The sequence below is a fragment of the Anser brachyrhynchus genome (assembly GCF_964034855.1).
Source record: "Anser brachyrhynchus genome assembly, chromosome: 1".
Lineage (NCBI taxonomy): Eukaryota > Metazoa > Chordata > Aves > Anseriformes > Anatidae > Anser > Anser brachyrhynchus.
The window spans coordinates 140,784,923-140,806,947 of NC_137694.1; the positions used below are offsets into that span (position 1 = coordinate 140,784,923).

The window sequence follows — 22,025 nt, forward strand, 5'->3', positions numbered from 1 at the left end:
ATTTGTTTCAGCTGAATTGGAAAGCTGTTCTGCAGTCGCAGCAGAGAAGCACATTTTGTTTTTCCCCAAGGATCTCAGATATAAGAAAGATCAATGGGGTGATATTATGAAGTTTAATAAAATTCTGAATCTCAGCCCAGCTGCTCTTTGAAAAGTTTGAGTAAGCTCCCAGATAGGATGCTAAAAATCAAGTAGGTAATTTTTTTTTCTCTTATGATGTCTGCAAATCACTCTTAAGACTCATCTGTGTCAGCTCCTATGTCATGAAACTATGTTAATCCTGATTTTTAAGAGCATTGTGATCTCTGTCTCATTTCAATTCCTTTCAACTCTCAGTCAGTCCTGGGACCTCCTTATTAACCTCAGTGTTTTAGTTTGTCTTCCAGGTTGATGTGACTTTCATTTTCATAGAGAAATTAGTTTTGTGGGTTTCAAGGAGCACATTTCTTTTGCTGTATTTTTTGTTTGAGAAGCTTCTGCATTGCAGTACTTCAATAAAAAAGCATAATTGTTTTGCTTTAAAATTGGTGTTTGGTATTCAAAACGTCCAGGCAGGTGACTTTGTAAATCTTAGCAGTTGTTTGCCATGAGCCACTTAAGTTCCATTAACATATGGTGGGGCCATCACCAGCTTAAACTCCAGTTTCCGGGGATTCTTCAGGTTCCTATTTTATTTCTTTATCTCCTACAGTAGCAATTAGCTTTATGCCTGAGTATCTCTGCAGAGAATACTCCACCTGGTAGCCGGCATCCTCCTTCATGATATGAACATGTTGTCAGCCTAAGAAAGCTTTGTGGCCACTATGCTTATTGATACTAGGTTGGATGCAAAAGTAATTTTCCTGGTTCTGGTAATTGTGGGTTGGGTATATTCTGCTAACACTTTATTACTTTATTGGTCCTCAACCAGCTGGTTCCCAGTCATTTTGTTAGTCAGAGGATAACATTTTTTTTTCCAGTCAGATTTAGGCATTACTGTTTTGTCTGGTGTAGCTACAGTGTTTTTACAGCTTAACTCCTTTCAAATTCCTACCTCTCCTCAAATCATTTTAGAGACCACCTAAAACTGAATGCTTGTTTTCCATACTTCCAAGACTCTTAAATGGTACATTGTCAATATATGAGCAATTTCTGAGCCAAGATCAGTTCACTTTGGTTTTCAGGATTCTCAATGTCCAGACAAAATTTTCTGATTTTTCATTTTGGCCATAATCTTAGAGACAACCTGTAGAAAAATTAGATTCACTGTTCATGGCAAATGTCTGTAATTAAGGAAATAAGTGTGGGGGATATGGACTTTCTATACTTTGGGAACAGGTCTTACAAGTATTGATCCTTTGTAGAATTTTTTTTTTTCTTTCATTGTTATTTGTAAATTTCCTGATCTATGAATGCTGATTTCATCCTTCATAGAAATATGCCTTGTAGTCTGAAATCTTGACTTGATGCCTAGAGGCCAAACTTTCTGAGCATTAATAAAAGTTTGGTAGTAAAGAGCATCTTGCAGAGGTGTCAGACATTTGACTGGCTGAACTAATATGTAGGCAAACTGAATGAAGGTATATTATTTTCTTTTGTGGCATCATGTTTTTCTGTCTGATTCTTAAAAAAAAATCAAAAATATATTGTTCCAGTTCCTGAAGAATCATCTTTCTTTTGTCATAAAAAATATGGAACTAGCTGAGTTATAATGAAAAGCCAGTGAATGGACAGGCATGCAGTTTTACCTTTTAGTGTCTGTAGAATAGGCAAGGAATCTACTACTAGATAATAACTAAGGACAAATTTCTTGAGCTTATGTAGCAGAATCCTGTATTTTTAGTAGGACTAAATTCTAATCCCAGGTCTGCATATTTACTTGATTGTGCTTGTCTGCAAACTATGGATTTTTTTATTTTTTTTTTGAAAAGAACACTAATCTTTATCTGGCTATGAAAGTTCTTAATGACTTTAATCAGTTTCTTGTGCTATTTTTTTTTTTTATTGTGCCCTCTAATATAATGGGGAAACACTTTTTTTCCCCCCTCTTTTTTAAACTGGAGTAATTTCAGTTGGAATGTTTCCATGTAAATTGTTTTAGTAGGAGACAATACACAAGAACCCATATTTCAGTTAGTAAATCCTCAGTAGTCTTAACACACAGGAGGTAATGCTGCATGGGAAGCTGCTTTTAATTTGTATTGGCATTACAGAAGGTAGCACACCAATATTTGGTACAAGACAAGTCACTTACTGTTGCACAGACATAGGGTGGCATGGGGAGACCCCATGACTTTCTAGAGACTGGAAAGTCAGTGGAAGCTTTGAAGGTTCAGTTTGGACAATCTGAGTTACCCATAGAGTTACTGTGGTCCCAAGAGTCAAGGAGCTGCTCGGCAGGGATTGCCATTTCAGGCAACTTCTGGGATATGGGACAGTTCCTTGCTACCTGAGTGCTTGGACATGATCCCCCTTGAAGCTTTGTATGTAACTTGTTTTGGACAGGTTGGTCCTGACTAGTTCAGAAAATCCCAGCTGAAAGGCTAACCTTGATCCACTACAACTTGTATAATACAGAATTACGGAGTAATTCAGTTGAAAGGCTGTCTAGTCCAATGTCTAGTCCAGAAGGCTGTCTAGTCCAATGTCCTACTCAAAGCATGGCTAACTTCACAGTATTAGGGAAAATGGTCACTATCAATTTTTATTGTTTAAAGCAGCAGCTTTTTAACATATTATACTTTATATTTTAAGAACTTCTTAATTAAAGGGGTTCATTATGCAAAATATAAAGAAATATATGTGTATATTAAGCATGCAGAAAAATAATCAGACTGTTGAGGTATATTTTTATTGAAGAACATTACTGACTTTAAATGAAATCCTGGCTCTGATAGGGTTATTGTAAAATCCATGTTGTCTTCAGTTTAAAACAAAGTTGGTCATTAAAAATACCTATTTCTGTGTTTCAGTATGATTTAAAATGAAGTTAAAGTCATGAAAGTAAATTATTTTTTCTTTTAAAATCTGTTTTAGGAACACTGAATGCATTTCAGAATAACTCCTAACATTTTTTTTGAGTTCTCTGAACTAAATTGTAATGTTGCTTGTCTCCTTGAAACAGACGAAATACAGTGTATACGAAATACAGTGTATACTGTACTTGGAACTGATTTTATTGCTTTCTATTTATTATTGATTGCTAAAGTGCATATAGTTGAATACTTTTCCCTGTAGGTATTATAGGAAAATAACTGATTTTTTAATTTAGGTTTTCATTTTTATTTCCAGGGATTGGATTTTGCAGCCTTCACAGGACATATGTTTGTTGGTATCTGCCTTGTTGTTCTGGTCTCCTTTCCTTTTCTCAGACTTCTTTACTGGAACAAAAAACTTTACAATAAGGAGCCGAGTGAAATTGTTGGTAAGTATGAGCATGAAAACATTTTAATAAACACTACTTTAATAGGAACATGTGTTAAGCAGGGACTGATTAGTGCCTACTACAATGTTGTCCTCAGAGGAAACTGCCCCTTCACCTTCAGTCTCTGAATATTAAATTTTAAGATTTGGTTTTTAATTGTGATATTTTCTGACTTCCAGAAATATATATTTTTCTTGATGCTAAGCTTGAGGTATTGACATGAATAATTACATACCTTTCAAAATTTATGGGGATAACTTGCATCATTTATAACCAAAGACTTGAATACAGGAGTGTTCTGTATCACAATAGGTACCATCTGCTCACGGTGCTCAGTTCACAGCTTTGTTTTAGATATATGCCAGGTTTCCCTTATGAGAGTGCACTGATGTATTCCCTCACTGTTGGTTTCTCTCACTGGATTTTTTTCAGCAATATCTTCCTGGTCTGCAGTCAGTGCAGAATGTTTCTTCAAGGCTAGAAGAATTTTTCCAGCTTTCCTCTGTGGCTTTTCCAAACTTAGCTTTCTCTGGAGTATAATTCCTGTAATTTAGTACGACTAAGTGTATTTTTTTTTATATTGCTTACTTCCGTAGTTTCTAGAAGTCTTGGTAATGCTGTTCCACTGGCCTTTACAATAGCTGTTGAGTATGTCAGTCCCTTTTTGTCTTTGTGGTTTTATGTCTTTCTGTTTGGTGGTTTTGAAGTTTTCATCATTGTTCTCAGGCTTCTGTTTGAGTGGTGAAACTTAATAATAACACCCAAATGTCTATAATTTCTTTATGAGGTGAAAAATGATTCATAAAGTATAATTTCTTAATGGGCTTTGTACTACAAAGATAGCTGAGTATAACTGTTTCTTCTCCAGGAGTGAAGGTTTTTCATTTTTCTTCCTGTAGACTTGGGATCCAGGCTACCATAGACCATGTGAATGAACTGTGAATGTGGGGTCTGTTTAGCATGGTGAAGACAGATTTTGATAAGGCTGATATAACTTGGCTTCATTTATAACCCATGGAGGAAGATAAGCCCTTCTAAAGCATAATATAACAGTCTACAATAGAACAGATATATCACATCCCAGAAAGTTTATGACTCTCCTTTGAGTTTAAAGGGAGTCCAAGGTGATTGAGTGGTAGAGATCTTCACAACAGGTGCCTAATTTAGATGAGTACCGCTTGTAGTGTCTTGCCTTGGCACAGGGAAAACTAGTTTAAGGAGTATTAAAAAGACAGAAACAACAGTCCTCTCTCCTCAGTGGATGTACCCTGTCTCTTGAATCTCATCCGTAAGAAAGCTCAGACAGAGACTTCGCCACCCGGGAAGTTGGCTTTTGTGCAGATATTTGGTTTTGAGGGACTGAGAGGCAATGGCCACAAACTGAAGCACAGGAAGTTACAGCTGAATATGAGAGGGCACTTTTTTACTGTGAGGGTGACAGAGCACTGGCACAGGTTGCCCAGAGAGGTTGTGGAGTCTCCTTCTCTGGAGATATTCAAAACCTGCCTGGATGCCATCCTGCACAATGTGCTCTAGGTTATCCTGCTCAGCAGGGGTGTTGAACTAGATGATCTTCAGAGGTCCCTTCCAAACTCAACCGTTCTGCGATTCTGTGACTGCAGTGCCCATTCAGCACAAGGTGCTCTCAGCCTATCTGTTCACAGCTCTAGGGGCCAAAGTCCTGCTCAGTGTTTAGAAGAAAAGAGTTTTTGGGGTGTTCTGCCTAACAGTTTTCTAAGAAAATTAAAGAAAATTTTCTTTCTGTTCGTTTGCTTGGTATGAGATACACATTTTCATTACTGTGCTATTGTACAACAGATGATGCTTTCTGCACCCTTAGAAATTTGATCCTGAGAGCAAGAGAAATAAAGCAATGAGGTCAGTCTCTAAAATGCCTAAATATTTCTGTGACACCACAAAATAAGATTTTTTTTTTTTTGGAAATGCCACTGAGAATCTTATTTTCCTAACTTCTCATACTGGAGAAGGTGCTGCAAGAAGTTTTCCTCACCTGGCAAATAAATCTATTGACCATGTAATTCTGGGTCAAAGAGAGAAAATATTTTATTTGCTGGTAGACAAAACGCTAAGACAATTCTGGCTCACCTGTATATACTACATCAGTATACATTCAAAAAGCTCAATTTTTATCTTGGGAGCCAGGAATGCCTTTAGAGGAAATGAGTAACTCAATGAAAATTGGTGGTGCTAACGTGCAGAAAAGGATGTTCTCCTCACTTAGCCACAGATATGCCTCAAATTTGTCCTCTTGAAATACTTAATGTTGAGTTTTGCCTTATGGGAAGACACCATTGCTGAAAATAATGCATAATCTGAACATGTAGGCAATTGGCTCATGTTCCTATTGCTCACTCTCTTCTGTACCAAAATGCTGAAGTGCAGGTTCCCACCTGTTCTACACAGGACTCAAGAATGACAATCCTTTGTGGATGAGATCACCTCTGGGAGAGGAATTATCATTTTGTTAAGGAGAAAAGGAACCCTTGCAACCTATCAGATATAGCCATTTGTAATTATGCATCATTATAAAAAGTGATTACTTTTCTTTGTTGCTTGGAAGTATATTTTTAAAATCTTTAGTATTCAGCATTTTTTTGTAACTTGCCAACTTTCTTATTTAAAGAGAATTCATTTACTTTTATTCATTTCTTATTTTCTAATAAAAATCATAGCTTTTTGGACCTTTACATGAATAACTAGACTTATATACTTCAATTATCTTTAAAAATGCCACCTTGCAAAGTGTCCTGAGATAAGTAATATCTGCAGTCAGAAAATTCATTTTACCAACTGTGAGAAATTTTGCTCCTAACATAACAGCATTATTTTGTGAATACACATTTTAGAAAATAGAATTATTTTTCTTTCATCTATAAAATTTAAAACATGCTTTTTAATTTTTTTTTTAGAAACCAAGTACACACAATCACTGTTGGGTTACCTTGAATAGCACAATTTATTCACTTAGATAGCATCTTTGTGAATGAAACACTGTACGGAGGCTAACATATTTCAATTCATCTCCCAGTAATCATTGCTACTTGCAGCTTAGTATGTTCAGATATAGCAGCCTTATAATCAGTATACCATGTACCCTTTCTCATAATCAGCATCTCTGTTGCTGCAAAGCTAATCAGTAGCCGTTCAATTAGAACAAATGCTAAAGCAGTATTCCTTCTATTGAAATTTTCAGTGAAATGGGAAGAGAAAGCGACAAACACAGCCTCTATTAATAGGTAGCTGGAGCAATTTGGATTTGCAGAAGGAGCACAATGTGTTCCAAGGTGTTTTCAGAGGTCCTTCCATTTCAGATGGCAATGATTCTGTGATAACTTGAAATGGCTTGTTTGAAGCAGCTGCTTTAATCAGCTAAATTTCTGCCTTCCCTTATTCTGCCCCCGATTAGCAATTAAACAAGATATGTGACACTTGTATTATTCTCCTAAGATTTTTTTCAGTCTTCCTTGTGCTTTAAGATTATTCCGTTGTTTTGGGCTACATTGAGGAAGGATAAGCACTAATTTTAAGAACAAACAGTGCTGTTACTCTGATAATACATTGGCAGATTGATTTCAATGCAGTGTGTTACCAGTGTCTATAAGTTGCTGGCTTTGGTCTGAGCTGTAGCACTTGTGCAGAAAGAAAAACACACATTTCTTCCCCAGTAGGACCATTTACCTGCAGTGCCTTGAAGCGTGGCATATTACAACAGAAAAAAAAAGAATCTGAAGAACTCAACCATGAAGGAGATAAATTCTTTTTAAGAATGAAGGGATATCATGAGGAATTTTTTGAGTGTGACTTTCAGCTGATAAACCTGCACCTTTTTCTGTGTTGTTGAAAAAGATGCTAGGACTGGGGTAGGCTGCTATGAAGTTTTAAAAGGTATATATACTGTTTCCCAATAGAATAAATAAGGCAAAATAACAGTATATGAGTGACAGAGGAATTAATGTTGCTGTTCTTCCCCCTCTCCCTCACATTCCCAAAACATCTTCTTACTTGAAATCAAAGTTTTTACAACCTCTAAGGGTTAACCTAGCATTACTTAGTCCCTGGGAAGCAGGAAAATATGCTGTTATTTCTCAGTTATGAGGCTGTGGAGCTGTGGACCTCAGTGCTTTGGAAGATCCTTTTCCCCAGGACACTGGTTGACGTGTGGTTTGGTGACAAGTATTATCCTTGACATTTTTTGCCAAAGAAGAATTTACTGTGATGACTGATTTGGCACCAGCTTCCAATTTCTTCTGTGTTGCTTGCTCCAGTTCTTGATTGTTTTGCTTGTTGAAAGAGAGACCCACTGTTGAAACAGGAGGGGTGATGATAGGAGAGGGGGGAGCATGTTTATTCTCTATGTAGCTCACTGTCTGCAGCAGCTGGGAAAATAATGCTGTGGTAGTAGGATAGTATGCAAAACCTACAGCAGAAGGAATTTTCTAATTAATCACAGTCATGTGTAAAGCGCTTAATGTGTGAAAAAACACGAGACTGTTTCCCTCAACGTGAAACGTGGTAACCAGATGAGTGAGCAAATCTGTTTCTTCTTCCATGTGGAGCTTTGCAGCTGCTTCTATAAAGGAAGAACTTAGAAAGGAGGAGGAAACAAACAAACAAACAAACAAACCAGGCATGATACTAGCAGAAAATAGGTAGAAACTTTTGAATGGAAAAAGAGAAAAGAATAGGGGAGGTATAACTGAGGGCTGTCAGATGTGCAACTGATAGGACTGTGCTGGCTGCATACCCAAGATGTCCAGATGTTGTTCCTGGATGTAGAGTAAGTGTTGCTTACATCAGGCCTCGTTTCACATGAAACCGTCCAAAGGGTGACACAGCTAGGAGGAAAGTCAAGACAGAAGGGAAGATGGAACTGAAAAGCCTGTTTAGCACTTAAAGTCTGCTGAATTTCTCCGGGTCCCATAGTAGCATAGGCGTAATCAGCTGTAACTGTAGCTAACCACAAGGTATAGCTAACCACAAGGTGTAGCCCAGTGTTGTCATTACTTTGTTCATGTGAACCCCCTTGCCTGTTGCAGCTCTGAGGTGTCTGCCTTGGGGAACAAACCCCAGGGCATGTGGTTGTGGTTTAACAGCTTTTGTGTTTTATTATGGCATGAGATGTCCTGCCTGCTGCTGGAAGAAGTCATGAAGTTTCCCTTCCTCTCTGTACCAGGCTGTCATGGCCTGTGACGCTAGCCTGGGCTTCCATGTAGGCGCAGGTTGATCCTAGGCCTGTCAAGCACACTCAAGCTATAATTCTTTTGTGATAATCATTCAAACAGATTCATAGTTTCTTTCTGGCCTTGAGACATAGTTTTTCAGTCAAAGTTTGTCAGTAGGCACCTAAAAGTGCTGATAACAGGAAATTTAAAAAATGATTTAGTCACATCAGTTGTGTCAAATAAATGTGTGTTTAAATTTTGTATTTTGCTAGGTTTTGGGGCACTTGTAGGATCTCTCCCCCTGTCATTACCCCAGTTCACTCTAGGGACCACTTCCAAAGATGGTTGTTACAAGACCACAGGTTTGGCTTCCAGAGTGCTACGCAGTCCTCCAACGCTACCCTGGTTGCCTCTGCATCCTCTAGCACTGTTGTGTACCTTCATGCTCTGGCCTGAAGGGTGGCGTACAACCTTTTGGTTTAATGCTGGTGAAGAACTACTATAATGACTTGCAAGACAACCCCAATGCTATTTTTGGACATTTTCAAATGAAAAAAGCCCCCATATAATAATAATAATGTCCAGGGTCACAGGGACACTGCAGGGACACAGGTTATAAGGTGTCATGAAGCATCATTGCAGATTTGTGTGATGTTTTTCCTCAGGGGCAAAGAACGATATTTAGCCCTATTTTAGTTAGTAAGGTATTTGTAACAGTGGGGACCATTTCATGCTAGAATCACTGAGAGGTAAGTTATGTACCGAGCTGGATAAAATACATCAGTAAATCTCTGTTCTGTGGTGTGCCTGTACCTATGTAGGTATTAACTGCCAGTAAAGCACTATTGGTGTTTTAACATGGCTGTTAAAAGCAGTGGGCTGGCTTACTTGGAAGTTGGTTCAGGTGAGGAATTCAACAGTCAGATTATGCAGAGAATAATGTCCAAAGAAAGGAATATTTTAAAATGCTTTCAAGCATTCAACTTCAACTCCAAGCTAGATCTAGCTAGCAGTTTTGCAACATACATTGCACTCTACAGTCCTCACCCAAGATGTGAAATTTGTCACAACTTCTTGTGAATTTCTTTTTCAATCAGTTATGATTAAAATTAGATTAGGAAATGTTTCTCACCCCTAGAATTGATTTTTCTGCTCCAAATCAAAGCATGGAAGAGAGAGATCAGCCTGTCTGTGTGTACATCAGCATGTTCCCTTGAGCTTCAGAATAAAAACTGAGTGATTTGATATGAAGGATACATGAATACTTCAAACTTTATCCTCTTTGACATTATAGGTAAAGTATTTTGAGCTTGCTCACACTCTCTCTTTAATCCCAATGTGTGGGAAGCATTTTTAAATCTTGAAGAACAGTGTGGAATAGGAAAACATTTATTTTTTTCTTCTCTGCAATCCAGTTGTATATATTAACAATGAATAGTTAATAATTCAGCTTTCCTACTGTAGTGTATAGCATGCTAAGCTAAAAGATGTAACTTTCTTACAAATTATGTTGGAATCTAAGACCATGTACTTCTTGTACATTTTATGTCTTTTAAACAGTGGTAAAACTTTCAATTTCAAAGAAAGTAGTTTTATGGTCCCTGTGGACCTGTCTACTCCTGTTTCAGCAATACAGTTCGATCCACCAGGGGTCATGGTTTTATGTTTGAAAATGTAACAAAAAATAATCTTTTATTATTTTCACCTTTAATAGCTCTTCTATAATCAGGAATAAAAATAATTGTAGTTATTTACTTTACATGTATTCAAGATTTTCATATTTTTTTAAAGACTTCAAAACATTTTAAGTTTAAAATCCTTGTATGTGTCCTTTACGTTCCTTTAGAGTTGATGGATTATTTCCCTTGGAAAGAGGAAAATGTTGATCTGTCTTTTCTTGTTTTTTAAGTGATAAAAATGATATTCTGACATTGCAGAATAAGGGAAATATGACAATTGCATATTATTTGCCTAATGCATTGATAATGCAGTTGTCAGAAGAAGGTTGCTGTAATATTACTTTACCTGCCTTATTCAGAAAGAAAGTATAATACAGTGGTATTTTGAATCAATAGAGCAGCACTTCACAATTTTATTATATACATTTTTTATTGAAGGATTCAGTACAGAAAAATCTCTGATGAGAGGTAAAAATTTAGGAAGCGATACCTTCAGTTTCTTTTACAGCACTTGTCCCCCTAGATTTTTGTGTGCATACCACAACTGTGGAACAATAGTACAGATATACATTTACCAGGAAGGCCTGGGCTTTCATTAACAGTGCTTTTTGATATACTATGACAAAATTTTCACTTTGCTATGATGGTTCTGAAGCTCCTAAGATATTCCTAGTATACAGTGCTACATATTATGTTAATTTAGTACGTGCCCTGTATCATTTTGCTGCAAAGAACTTTCACTGTGATGACTCTTCACAAAAAAGTATAATCTTGACATTTTAAAATTATTTTTGCCATTTTTATGTATCAAAGCTGAATGAGCTGAACTTATTTGTAACCATTTCTTACACTTAAACCAGTAGCAAAAATATATGCTAGTTCTGAAGTGAGCTTATTTTGCTCTTCATTTTGCCCTTAGATGAAGCATTATCTTTTTTATCTTTTGGATTATGAGAGGTATCCTCTTGAGGCTGTATCTTTTCATGGTTCTTTTCCCTTAATAGGACTCGGGGAATACCATCTTTCAGTCTTTGCTTGCAGCACTTTTTTTTCCCCTGGTATTGAAATGACCTCAGCAGTTGTTTGGTTTACTGCAAAATGTTTTATGATTGGAGTTTATCTGTCCACTTCTAAAAAAAGGATAGTGAGTTGAACAGAGTTTTTTTTTTTCTTTTAAATTATGGGATGGTTGTACTTTAATGGAAAACATTGGCTAAATTGGTTTTTAATTGCTAAGTCTTGCAGTCTGAGTTAAAATGTCTTGATAGAGAGTAAACAGGAATTATTTTTATAGATTTCAGACCAGATGACTTTTCTTCTGAAATAAACTGTACTGGGATTTTAGATAAATTTTAGGCTGAAAATACTTTATTCTTTACTTCCTACGACCCTCTGTCATTCTCAAGCAGAAGAGATTATTGTGATAATATTGGGCAAGTGCTTATGGTACACATGGAGCCTAAACATACTCATACTTCTGCTTTTGAAAGATGGGGAAATAAAGCAGAGGAAATTAAGGGGCAAATCCAAAATGACTGAAATAATGTTGCATCTCTAAGTCAGAGAACAGAGCATATATTTCCTGAGACCCCATCCCTCGTTCAGTAAGAAACCAGCTGGAGAGTAATGTATGTCTTTTTCAACTACCTTGAAACACTGTGAGAGATCTAACTCTTTTTAATATCTGCAGATCACTCCGAGTGTTATGTTACCATCATAAAGGTGTTGAATTGACTACCCTCTTATAAAATGTAGTGGTGAGCTTGTAGTGTTTTGCTGAAATTCCTCATGCTTCTTTTAGTAGTTAAAATTACAGGGGACAATCCAAAGCACAATGAGGAAAATCCATTTCAGTTTTTAAGAAAGATGCTTGCTGTTTTTCTTCTTTTTTAACAGCCTGGCTCCCATGGCTGTTGCTGTCTGCCCTAGCTTGCCCAGAAGAAAACCCTACAGAGGTGGTTTAAAAGTGTGGCACAATCTGAAATGCTGTGCAGTTTTCTGCCTGGGCTTCAGCTGCTTTATTGCAGGGACGAGGGTCTCTTGTACTTCTTGTGCCATGGCTGCAATCCCATGCAGAGCATCTGAACATGTCCTAGGTGCTTCAGTGACCAAATGGGGCCCCAGCAGTCTGAAAGCTGATATAAATCTTCTATATCACTTTATGCAGCACTGTGCAGATTTCTTGCATTCCTTTGCAAGTATTTAGCTGAATCAGGCAAAGTGTGTTTTGCTGCAGTTTTGAAGACCCTACAATATTCATGCCTCTGCTTACCTCTATCCACATGACTAATAAACTGTCCTACTCAATGGAATAAAGACAAGGACATTTCATATACATATATATATATTTATTTATTTTTCTTTCCAGAATTAGAGCTTATGCTCATCTCCTCTGGGGGGGTGCTGCCTCCAGGAAAGATGTGTCAGTTGTAGAGCTTGAAATTCCTCAAGGAAAATTCTTTCCACACTTGGACTTCACCTTTCTAACTTAGTTTCTGTGCTTTTAAAATGGAGATGACATTTACTTACACTCTAATAATTCTGAGAAGATAAATTACATTATATCAGGGATTTTAAAATTTACCTAAAGTTATAGATATTAGTATTGCTAGATTAAGCTGTAATTCGTAGTACTTAATTTATTCTTCAGTTAACATTTAAACAGAAGTATCCTTGTTCCAAGAAATTAACTAAGAAAAATAATTGTTTTACTGGAAAAAGTTAAGCTACAATATCATGTGGAGAAAAAAATGCTTTCAGAGGAACATGCTTTGCATTTTGTTAGTCACAGCCCCAAATTGTCTTGCTTGCAAAAAGGTAGATAATATATTTAGTGCACTTGCAGGTTAAAAACTGTCATTTTATGATAATTCTTATCATCTCGTCAAGATTGGTCATGCTCTTCTGAGTATCTTCAATTAACAAGACTGTCCTCTTCAGATTCTGAGACTGGGAATTAATTACACTCAGTTTTGAGAATGTCGTCTTTGTTATTGGCAGTCAGGTGGGAGGGAAGGTATGATTAAGTGAAAATCAGTCTGACTATTAGTTGCTGCACTGCAGAAAGAATATGCGTTTTTGGTGAAACATAATGGTTTCTAAAATGCAGAAAATCTTACCTAAATGTCACAGCTCAGGTCTGTAGCTGATGTTCTGTTAATTTCAATGAGTCCAGGACTTCAAGCCTGTTCTTTCCATGGTGAAATATGCTAAATGACAAAAACGGGGGGGGGACATGTGGCCTGGGAAGAGTACAGGGCTGCTTCCCGGATGTGCAGGGGTGGGATCAGGAAAGCCAAGACATGGGTAGAACTGAGCTTGGCAAGGGATGCAAAAAATAACAAGAAGGGAATCTATAGGTACATTTGCCAGAAAAGAAAGGCCAAGGAGAGTGTTCCCCCTCTGATAAAGGAGAAGGGAGAACTGGTAACAACAGACATGTAGAAGGCTGAGGGACTCATCAAATTCTTTCCCTCAGTCTTCACTGACAGTCAAGCTTCCCACATCTCTCATTTTCCTGAACCTGTAGGTGAGGGCTTGGGGGGCAAAGTCATAGACTGGAATCATAGAATGGCTTGGGTTGGAAGGGACCTTAAAGATCATCTAGTTTCAAACCCCAAATCCCTCCCACTGTAAGCAAAGAGCAGGTTTGAGACCACCTGATGAAACTGAACAAGTCTATGGGGCCCAATGTCATGCATCCCAGGGCCCTGAAGGAATTGGCTGATGTAGTTGCCAAACCTCTCTCTGTCATATTTGAAAAGTCTTGGAAGTTAGGTGAAGTCCCTGGTGACTGGAAAAAGGGAAACATCTTTCCCATTTTTAAAAAGGATAGAAAGGAGGACCTGGGGAACTACAGACTGGTGAGCCTCACCTCTGTGCCTGGAAAGACCATGGGAAAGATCCTCCTGGAAGCAATGTTAAGGCACATGCAAGACAAGCAGGTGATCTAAGACAACCAGCATGGCTTCACCAAGGGCAAATTGTGCCTGACGATTCTGGTGGCCTTCTATGATGGAGTGAATGCATCAGTTAACAGGAGGACTGACCAGTGTCATCTACCTGGACTTCTGTAAGGCCTTTGACACAGTCCTACATGATATCCTGATCTCCAAATTGGAGAGAGATGGATTTGAAAGGTGAACCATTCAGTGGATAAGGAGTTGGCTTGAAGGTCACACACAGAGGGTGGTGGTCAATGGCTCTATGTCCAAGTGAAGGCTGGTGATGAGTAGCGTCCCTCAGGGGTCTGTCTTGGGATCGTAAATGTTTTAGATCTTTAACAATGACAGACAATGGGACTGAGAGCACCCTCAGCAAATTTGCAGATGACAGTAAGATGAGTGGTGCAGTTGATACAACAGAAGGAAGGTATGCCATTCAAAGGGACCTGGACAAGCTTGAGAAGTGGGAAAAAGTATGTAAAACAACAACAAGAAAAAGTGTAGAAAAGTGTGTAGAATCTAATGAGGTTCTACAGGTCTAAGTGCAAGGTGCTGCACCTGGCTCAGGGCAATCCCAGATATGAGCAGAGACTTGGAGAAGAACTCACTGAGAGCAGACCCGCAGAGAAGGACTTGGGGGTTCTGGTGGACAAAAAGCTCGAAATGAACCAGCAGTGCGTGCTTGCAGCCCAAAAGGCCAACTGCATCCTGGGCTGCATCAACAGGGGAATGGTCAGCAGGTTGAGAGAGGTGATCGTTCCCGACTGCTCTACCACTTGGAGTCCTGCATGCAGGTCTGGAGCCCCCAGCACATGAAGGATGTTGATCTGTTAGAGCAGGTCCAGAGGAGGACCACGCATGTGATCAGAGGGCTGGAGCACCTCTGCTATGAAGAAAGTCTGAGAGAACTGGGGCTGTTCAGCCTACAGAAGAGAAGGCTCTGGGGAGACCTCGCTGTGGCCTTCCAATACTTATAGGGGGCTTATAAAAAAAAAAAAAAACACAAAACAACAAACCAAAACAAAAAAAGAGAGCAACTTTTTGCTCAGGCAGATAATGATAGGACAAGGGGTAATGGTTTTAAATGAAAAGAGGGGAGATGTAAACTAGATGTTAGGAGGAAATTCTTCACTTAGAGGGTGGTGAGGCCCTGGAACAGGTTTCCCAGAGAAGCTGTGGATGCCCCATCCCTGGAGGTGTTCAAGACCAGTCTGGATGGGACCCTGGGCGATCTGATCTAGTGGGCGACATCGCTTCCCATGGCTGGGGGGTTGGAACTGGTTGATCTTTAAGATTCCTTCCAACCCAAGCCGTTCTAGGATCCTATGGACAAAACAGATTAGCAGCATAGGGATTGCACATTTGCTGATCCTTTTTTTAATCCAAGAGATGAGACAAAAATATTATTTTCTTGTTGGAAATGGACTTTCTAGCAAAAAAAAAAAAAGATGTCTGTGAAAAACCAATGCTAGGTATACTTCTATAGTACCTTGTGGACTTCATGAATGCACCATTTTCACAAAGATTTTTTGGTATCATAATGGGATAATAAATTGATGGTAGGCTGAGCCACAGTAAGGTTAACCCTGCAAAAAACATGCAGACTGGGTTTTCTTGGATGAGTGAGTGGAGTCAGCGTGCCCTGCTGTAACATGACCATCATGTACCATCTGAGGAGGGGATGGGAACTTATGGAAATGGGGTATGAGACCTTCTCACTCAGGGCGAGACAAATGCTGCCCTTCCACTGCTTTATCCATAGTTTCAAAGTAATTGATAAGAACCTGAAGCTGCCACAAACTCTTATTGCTCATGTTTAACACATTATGTCATAAAAGATCAGTTGTTCCCAAACTGTGCAGGTTGCTACCCAAGTGGGTTTGCAGACCTGAGATGGGAGGACTAGATAAAGGCCCAAAGGTTTCTGGTTGTGTTCAGTGTTCTCAATGACCTCAAGGGTATTGCATTATATTTCCTTCACGACAAAAACTACTGCTAACACACACATATATATACATATATATAGCACCTAGTGCCATAAAACACAATTATAATAAAAATGTGCCTGAAACTGAAATAGGAAGAACTTTCTGTTAGAAAGTTTTGTTAAAAACTTCAAAAAACTCTTCAGAAATTATTGGCATAAATGGAGTAGCAGTGTAAAAGATGTATTGACTCTTCTGATTTTTGCAGGTCATGTTGCTCTGAAGTAAATTTCACAACAGCTCAGATGTTTACATGCTTGGGATGTTTAGAAAACTAAAGAGTCTGAACAATAAAGCATGCACTTACTGTACATAAAGGCAAGATCAAAGCCATGTGAAAACACGTATTTTTTAACATAGGTGAGACTTTTCTGAGCCTGGAGACTAGCCCCAAGCACTTCAGACATGGAGCAGGAATGCGCAACCCATCTGAGCTGCTTTCTGCTCTGTGGTTTTGTTTGTGGCACAGATACAGCGATGCTAGCTGTCCCTTTCCAAAAGAATGAAGTTAAAGACTCTGTGTGAAAATTCCCACTGGGCATCTGCATCTCATTTAGAGGATGAAAGATTCAACTTTCTTCCATCAGCAAAATCCTTGGTGACATTTCAGTTGGAAAGGATGAGAGGAAATGTTGTGGCAGGATGAACAGACGATTGTGAACAGACATGGAGAGAGAATTTTTACAAGGGCAAGTAGTTATAGGACAAGTGATAGTGATAATGGTTTTTAAACTGAAAGAGGACAGATTTAGAGCAGATGTTCAGAAGAAATTCTCCACTACGATGGTGGTGGGGCACTGGAACTGGCTGCCCAGATTTGTGGAAGCCCCATCCCTGGAGGTGTTCAAAGCCAGGCTGGATGGGGCTTTGGGCTTTTTGACCTGGTCTGGTGAGAGCCATCGCAGGGCAGGTTGGAATTAGATGGTCTTTAAGATGCCTTCCAACCCAAACCATTGTTTGATCCTATGATCAGAAAAGGTGTTGCAGCAAAGACAGCCCATCAGAAGCAGAATAGCAAGCTGGATAATTATGCTTCATGAGCATTTGCCAGAGGAAAAGAACAAACAAAAACCATACTCTCTCTCTTGAACTGATGACGAGAGACAGTTTATAAGCCACAGTCTATTGAACTTAAAAATGTTATGAGAGAACAGAACAAAAAGGACTGTTCACCTGTTGAGGGGGATTTTCCCCCTTCATATGCTTAAATTAAATACAGAAGTTTCTATTTCATTTAGTCTAAGGCAACTTGAAGGGTGGTGGGAATATTTCTTTTACCCTGAAGAATTCAGGAAGGTTTTTCAAATGAAAAAATTCCACCATTTCTAAGGTTTAAAATATGTTTTTTGTACAGCTCCCATCCACCTTAATCCTCAAAAAAAAAATGTTTTTTTTTTTTTTTTTGGTTGGAAGCAGGAGATTAGCTGTGGCTTAAAGCTCTGTCACTTTCTTCTTTATGTTCTGGAAGAGAACAGAAAATCACTGCTGATATATTTGTGGGTGTCACAACTGCTGATGGAAATGTAAATGATGGCTGGGACAGGCATCTGCACAAACTCATGTGGATCCTCTGATAAGCAGGACCTATCCATGTTTTAATACAATGTAGTATAAGATTAATCTCCCGGCATAATCCTGGCAAGATTTGCCAAATATATTACAAACCAAGGTGGTAGATTCTGCACCTCCGATATCTGTGGTTCAAGTATGAATCTTTTTTTTTTTTTTTTTTTTTTTTGAAGAAATGCGTTAGATGAGCACTGGTTGTTGAATAACCTTGAAATTCGGCTTTATATAGCGTGAATTTACATTTTCAGTCTTACATCATAAAGCCGAGGCAAAGATAACTGTTTTGATGGCTTGCAAACTGTGTGCTCATCTAGAGATGTGACCAATAGAAAATGTGAGTCATCTGCTGTTCATCAGCTGTTCAGGCAAGTTATGATGGCTCTGGACACCCTTACTTTTATTCTTAAATGTTTGAGTTCTGTCAAGTCTAATTTCCTCTTATGGTCAATCTTTACATGATTCACTTTGTATCATAGCTATAACTACTTGGTCACAAAGGTGTCCATTTCTTAAGATAAGAACAATTTGCACATTAAACAGGGATCTTAAGATATAAAGCCATGAATTCTCGACACATTCTCTTCAATGATATAAAATTTGATGGAAAAAAAAAAAGGAAGCGGGAGGAAGCATCCTGTTAGTTCATCAAGAAGTATTTGTGCACACAGTTTATGAATGAATATTCAGCTTTCATTTCTTTAGGAATTTCCTGGAAAACCCAAAGGATATTTTTTGCATGCCCAATCTAATGCATGTCCTCAACAGGAGCACACACTTTTCAGTCATTCTCCAAGGTCTTGACAATACTGGAAAAAATAAACCAAAACATTCAAAATCCTGACAATGCTTTGGAGGCTGATTTGAAGTGTTAATAAGTCTGTTTAAACTTACACAGGACCAGATATCATTAAGGTCTGCATTTTAGCATTATATTAATATATACTGGTTGTCATATGCAAGTGTTTGTAGACAGACAGTACTTTTTTTTTTAATGATTTTGAGATTAATTTATATAAAATTTTGAAATGTTCATATTGATTTTCCATTCCCTTCAGCTCTGCAAAATGAATGGTAAAAGCAGCTTTAAAAGTGGCAAATTGTTGGGAAACCGTTCCAATTATTTTAAGAGCTTTAAGTCCATAACACCTTACACATATTTTGTGGGTCTCTGGTTTTATGTGCATTGCACCTGCTTTAACATAAGCAATTTTGCTTCTTTTTAGAGCTGAAACATGAGATCTATGTTTGGAGGTTGACTGCACAGCGCATTAACCCTGCCAGCAGGGAAGAGACTGCTGTGAAATGCCTCTTGATGCAGAAGGTGCTGACTCTGGAGATGCTCCTGAGGAAGAAGCTCAGGACATTCCACATGTGAGTGGGTGCCAGCATGGGCCACCTCCCTTGCTCCCACTCTTGATGGGATGAGCTGTAGACATGGGTGGTTTGTTGGACCGACATGGAGCTCCTGCTCATCTCAGTCTACTGCTGGAAATGATACTGTGGCTTTGCTAATGTCTTCATTGGGATGAGACCTATGCTCTTAGTTGTTTTTTAATCAGATGTGTGTTGGGGCAAGTACGAAGAGACACCCTCAGCCTCAGTATTTTCGGAAAAAAAACGTAATGTGTAGAGTTTGGAAAATATATGTTAATAGGACCCAAATATAAAGGCCGAGAAATTTCACGTAGCTTTTGTTTTAAAAAGGTCATAAATACTTCATTATGCTTTTCCTTGCAGTAGTGACTACAATGTAGTAAAATGCTGCAAATTCTTTTCTGCTGAAAAATTCAAATGTTCTTCAGTGAACTGTTGAATTTGAGAAACATACCACTAGTGATTTACTGCATTTTAAAATTATTTTGTAATCAAGTCATCAGTGTTAACCTGAGCATAGGCATAATTAACCATTTATGTATAGAAAAGAAGTTTTTATAAACCAGGACTAACAAAATACTAACCCTATTTTGTTTAGGTTCCAGCAAAACTAGCTGTTATGCAATGGAATTTGATGTCTGAGAATAGCAGTGATAAATTCTTTTAAATTGAATCGACTCTAGACTAAAGTGAAAATGAAATAGCTTTTTTTTTTTTTAAATTAATAAACATGCTAATTAAATATACAGTATGAACAAGGGAATGTAAATAAGATTTCTTACACCATTTCAGTAATAATTTTTGCTTGCATAATTTTTGCTGATATTATGCACTTTGAACGGAGTGACAAAAAAGTCTGTTACTTCAATTTAAAAAAAAAGTAACATTGAGTTTACAATACTCAAAGAGGAGTCTTCTGAAGTATACATGAAAATTGTACATTTAATTTGAAAATCAGGATTTCTCCAGCACAAGTACATTTACAGCAATGTAAAAATTCATTAGTATTAACAACAGAGCTCCTGAACTGCGACCCCCATGGCCTTTTGCTGGAGGGCTGACTATGCTGATAACACAATGAAGTTATTCAGATCTTAAAAACTTCATTATAAAATGCAAATGTAACACGTATGTGTTCTGACTTGTTAGCACATGACCCTTGTTTTATCGCAGATGGGCACACATCACCTTCTGAAACTACGTATTGCATGTAGCCAGCTCCTATACACGAGTTCATACTCTGGATGCTTGCTCCTTCCAAGCCTGTGGCACTCTTCATGAACTTAACCGTGTGTGTATTAGTGGTGCTTGTTACAAAAGTGGGGTCTTAAGTGAATTGTCACTGGAATTTTGCTATTGACCACGTCGCACACAGTTCCTTTTTGGTATGAGATGCTCCTTATGGGTAAAAGGATGGTTGTGATAAGAGGGATTTATTCCAATACTCTTGGCAGAGCTCTAATTTCACAGTGGAAAAAAGCAGGTGTCATTTTCTTTCAGGCAAATTTCACAAGAAGATAAAAACTGGGAAACAAATATTCAGGAACTTCAGAAAAAAGTAAGTAGATGGCAGTTCTTCTCAGTATCAGTGTAAGTGGACCTATGCCTTTGTATGGAGAGAGTTTTTTGAACCCAATGCAAATTTAATAACTTTTGTGAGAACAGAAAAACTGGCAGGCAGGCTGGCTGGCCTCAGTTGAACAGGGTTACTGAACCATGTTGTGAGTATTTGCCAGGTTTTATACTTATGTTCCTTAGAAAAAAGGTTGCTTAAAGGATCAATAAATGATTCATCAGTGTTTTCTTAAAATTTTAATCTATGGCCAGAGAGACCTAGGAGGTGTCAATAGGTTGTTTATAACCATGATGCATGACGGTAGAGTACACTCCTGCTGATGTACCTAATACCAACTCTAGTTTACTACATTGTCTGTGGCACACCTGCTTTATTATTCAAGTACAGATAAACCACTTGCATAAATTCTTTTTTCTTTGTTGTGCACACATTAACACTGCTTAAGTCTTTTATGCTGAAGCTGAGTCTGACAAGATGTATACTTTGTAGTGGGATTAACTTCAACTAAACGTAATTGTCTAAATGTCACATCCTCTCCATCTCATTGGCACTAATGAGTACAGGCCTGTGCTTGGGAACTCATGTCCTTGGCTGGGACCTCTCTGTCCTATGTGTCATACCAAAACAGAACAAGGCCAACAGGACTTTCTTATTAGTTTTTACACTTTTTTCAAAGCATTGCATAAATGACGAACTTCTTAAAGAATAGAGATTTAATTGTACTTTTGTAGAGCTTTAAACTGTGTGGAAGAGACTGGAAATGAGAGATACTGAGGCTGGGAGAAGGTGATTCCCTGGGTTGGTGGTAAAGGTGAGATCAGAGCAGAGAATCAGGGGCACAATGGGAAGCAGCTGGGTCTGAGGGTGAGAGCATGAGGAGCTGGGCACAGGGGTACAGGAGCTGCATAGGGATTAGGGATTGGCATGTCCTTTTGAATGTTACACGGGAGGCATATGGATCTGGCCTCTAGGTTGGGTTATAGGTTTTCAGAGAATAATTGCAACAAAGGGTGATTTTGTCCAGGGTTGTGAAACCACAGAGCACCTGAAGTTCTGTCTATAGTAGAAACTGTGTTTCAGCCATACAACTATGTAATAATGTTGTGGTAAGGTTAGTTGAACACATCTGGATGTATTCAGCAGTTGTTAGCTACTTGCATTTCTTAGCTTCACATTGGGCCTTTGTTCCTACATACACATTCAAGATATAGTGTGCATGAAATGCTTCAATTTAAATATTTGTGTCTTTTATGCTGAAGAAGAATATACAATACAGGAACAGCAGCTTGTACTTCACACATGATCTTTTGAA

The 22,025-nt window shown here is 38.3% G+C and overlaps 1 protein-coding gene across 5 annotated transcripts in view; it reads left to right on the forward strand.

Annotated features, from left to right (window-relative positions):
- Positions 1-22,025, forward strand: part of OCA2 (OCA2 melanosomal transmembrane protein) — a 205,771-nt gene that overhangs the window by 94,064 nt on the left and 89,682 nt on the right. For all 5 annotated transcript variants that reach the window (XM_080585517.1, XM_080585519.1, XM_080585520.1 and 2 more), the window contains 3 exons: positions 3,271-3,403; positions 18,987-19,134; positions 20,638-20,695. In XM_080585517.1, the coding sequence (XP_080441643.1) occupies positions 3,271-3,403; positions 18,987-19,134; positions 20,638-20,695 (339 nt within the window). The remainder of the gene's footprint in view (positions 1-3,270; positions 3,404-18,986; positions 19,135-20,637; positions 20,696-22,025) is intronic.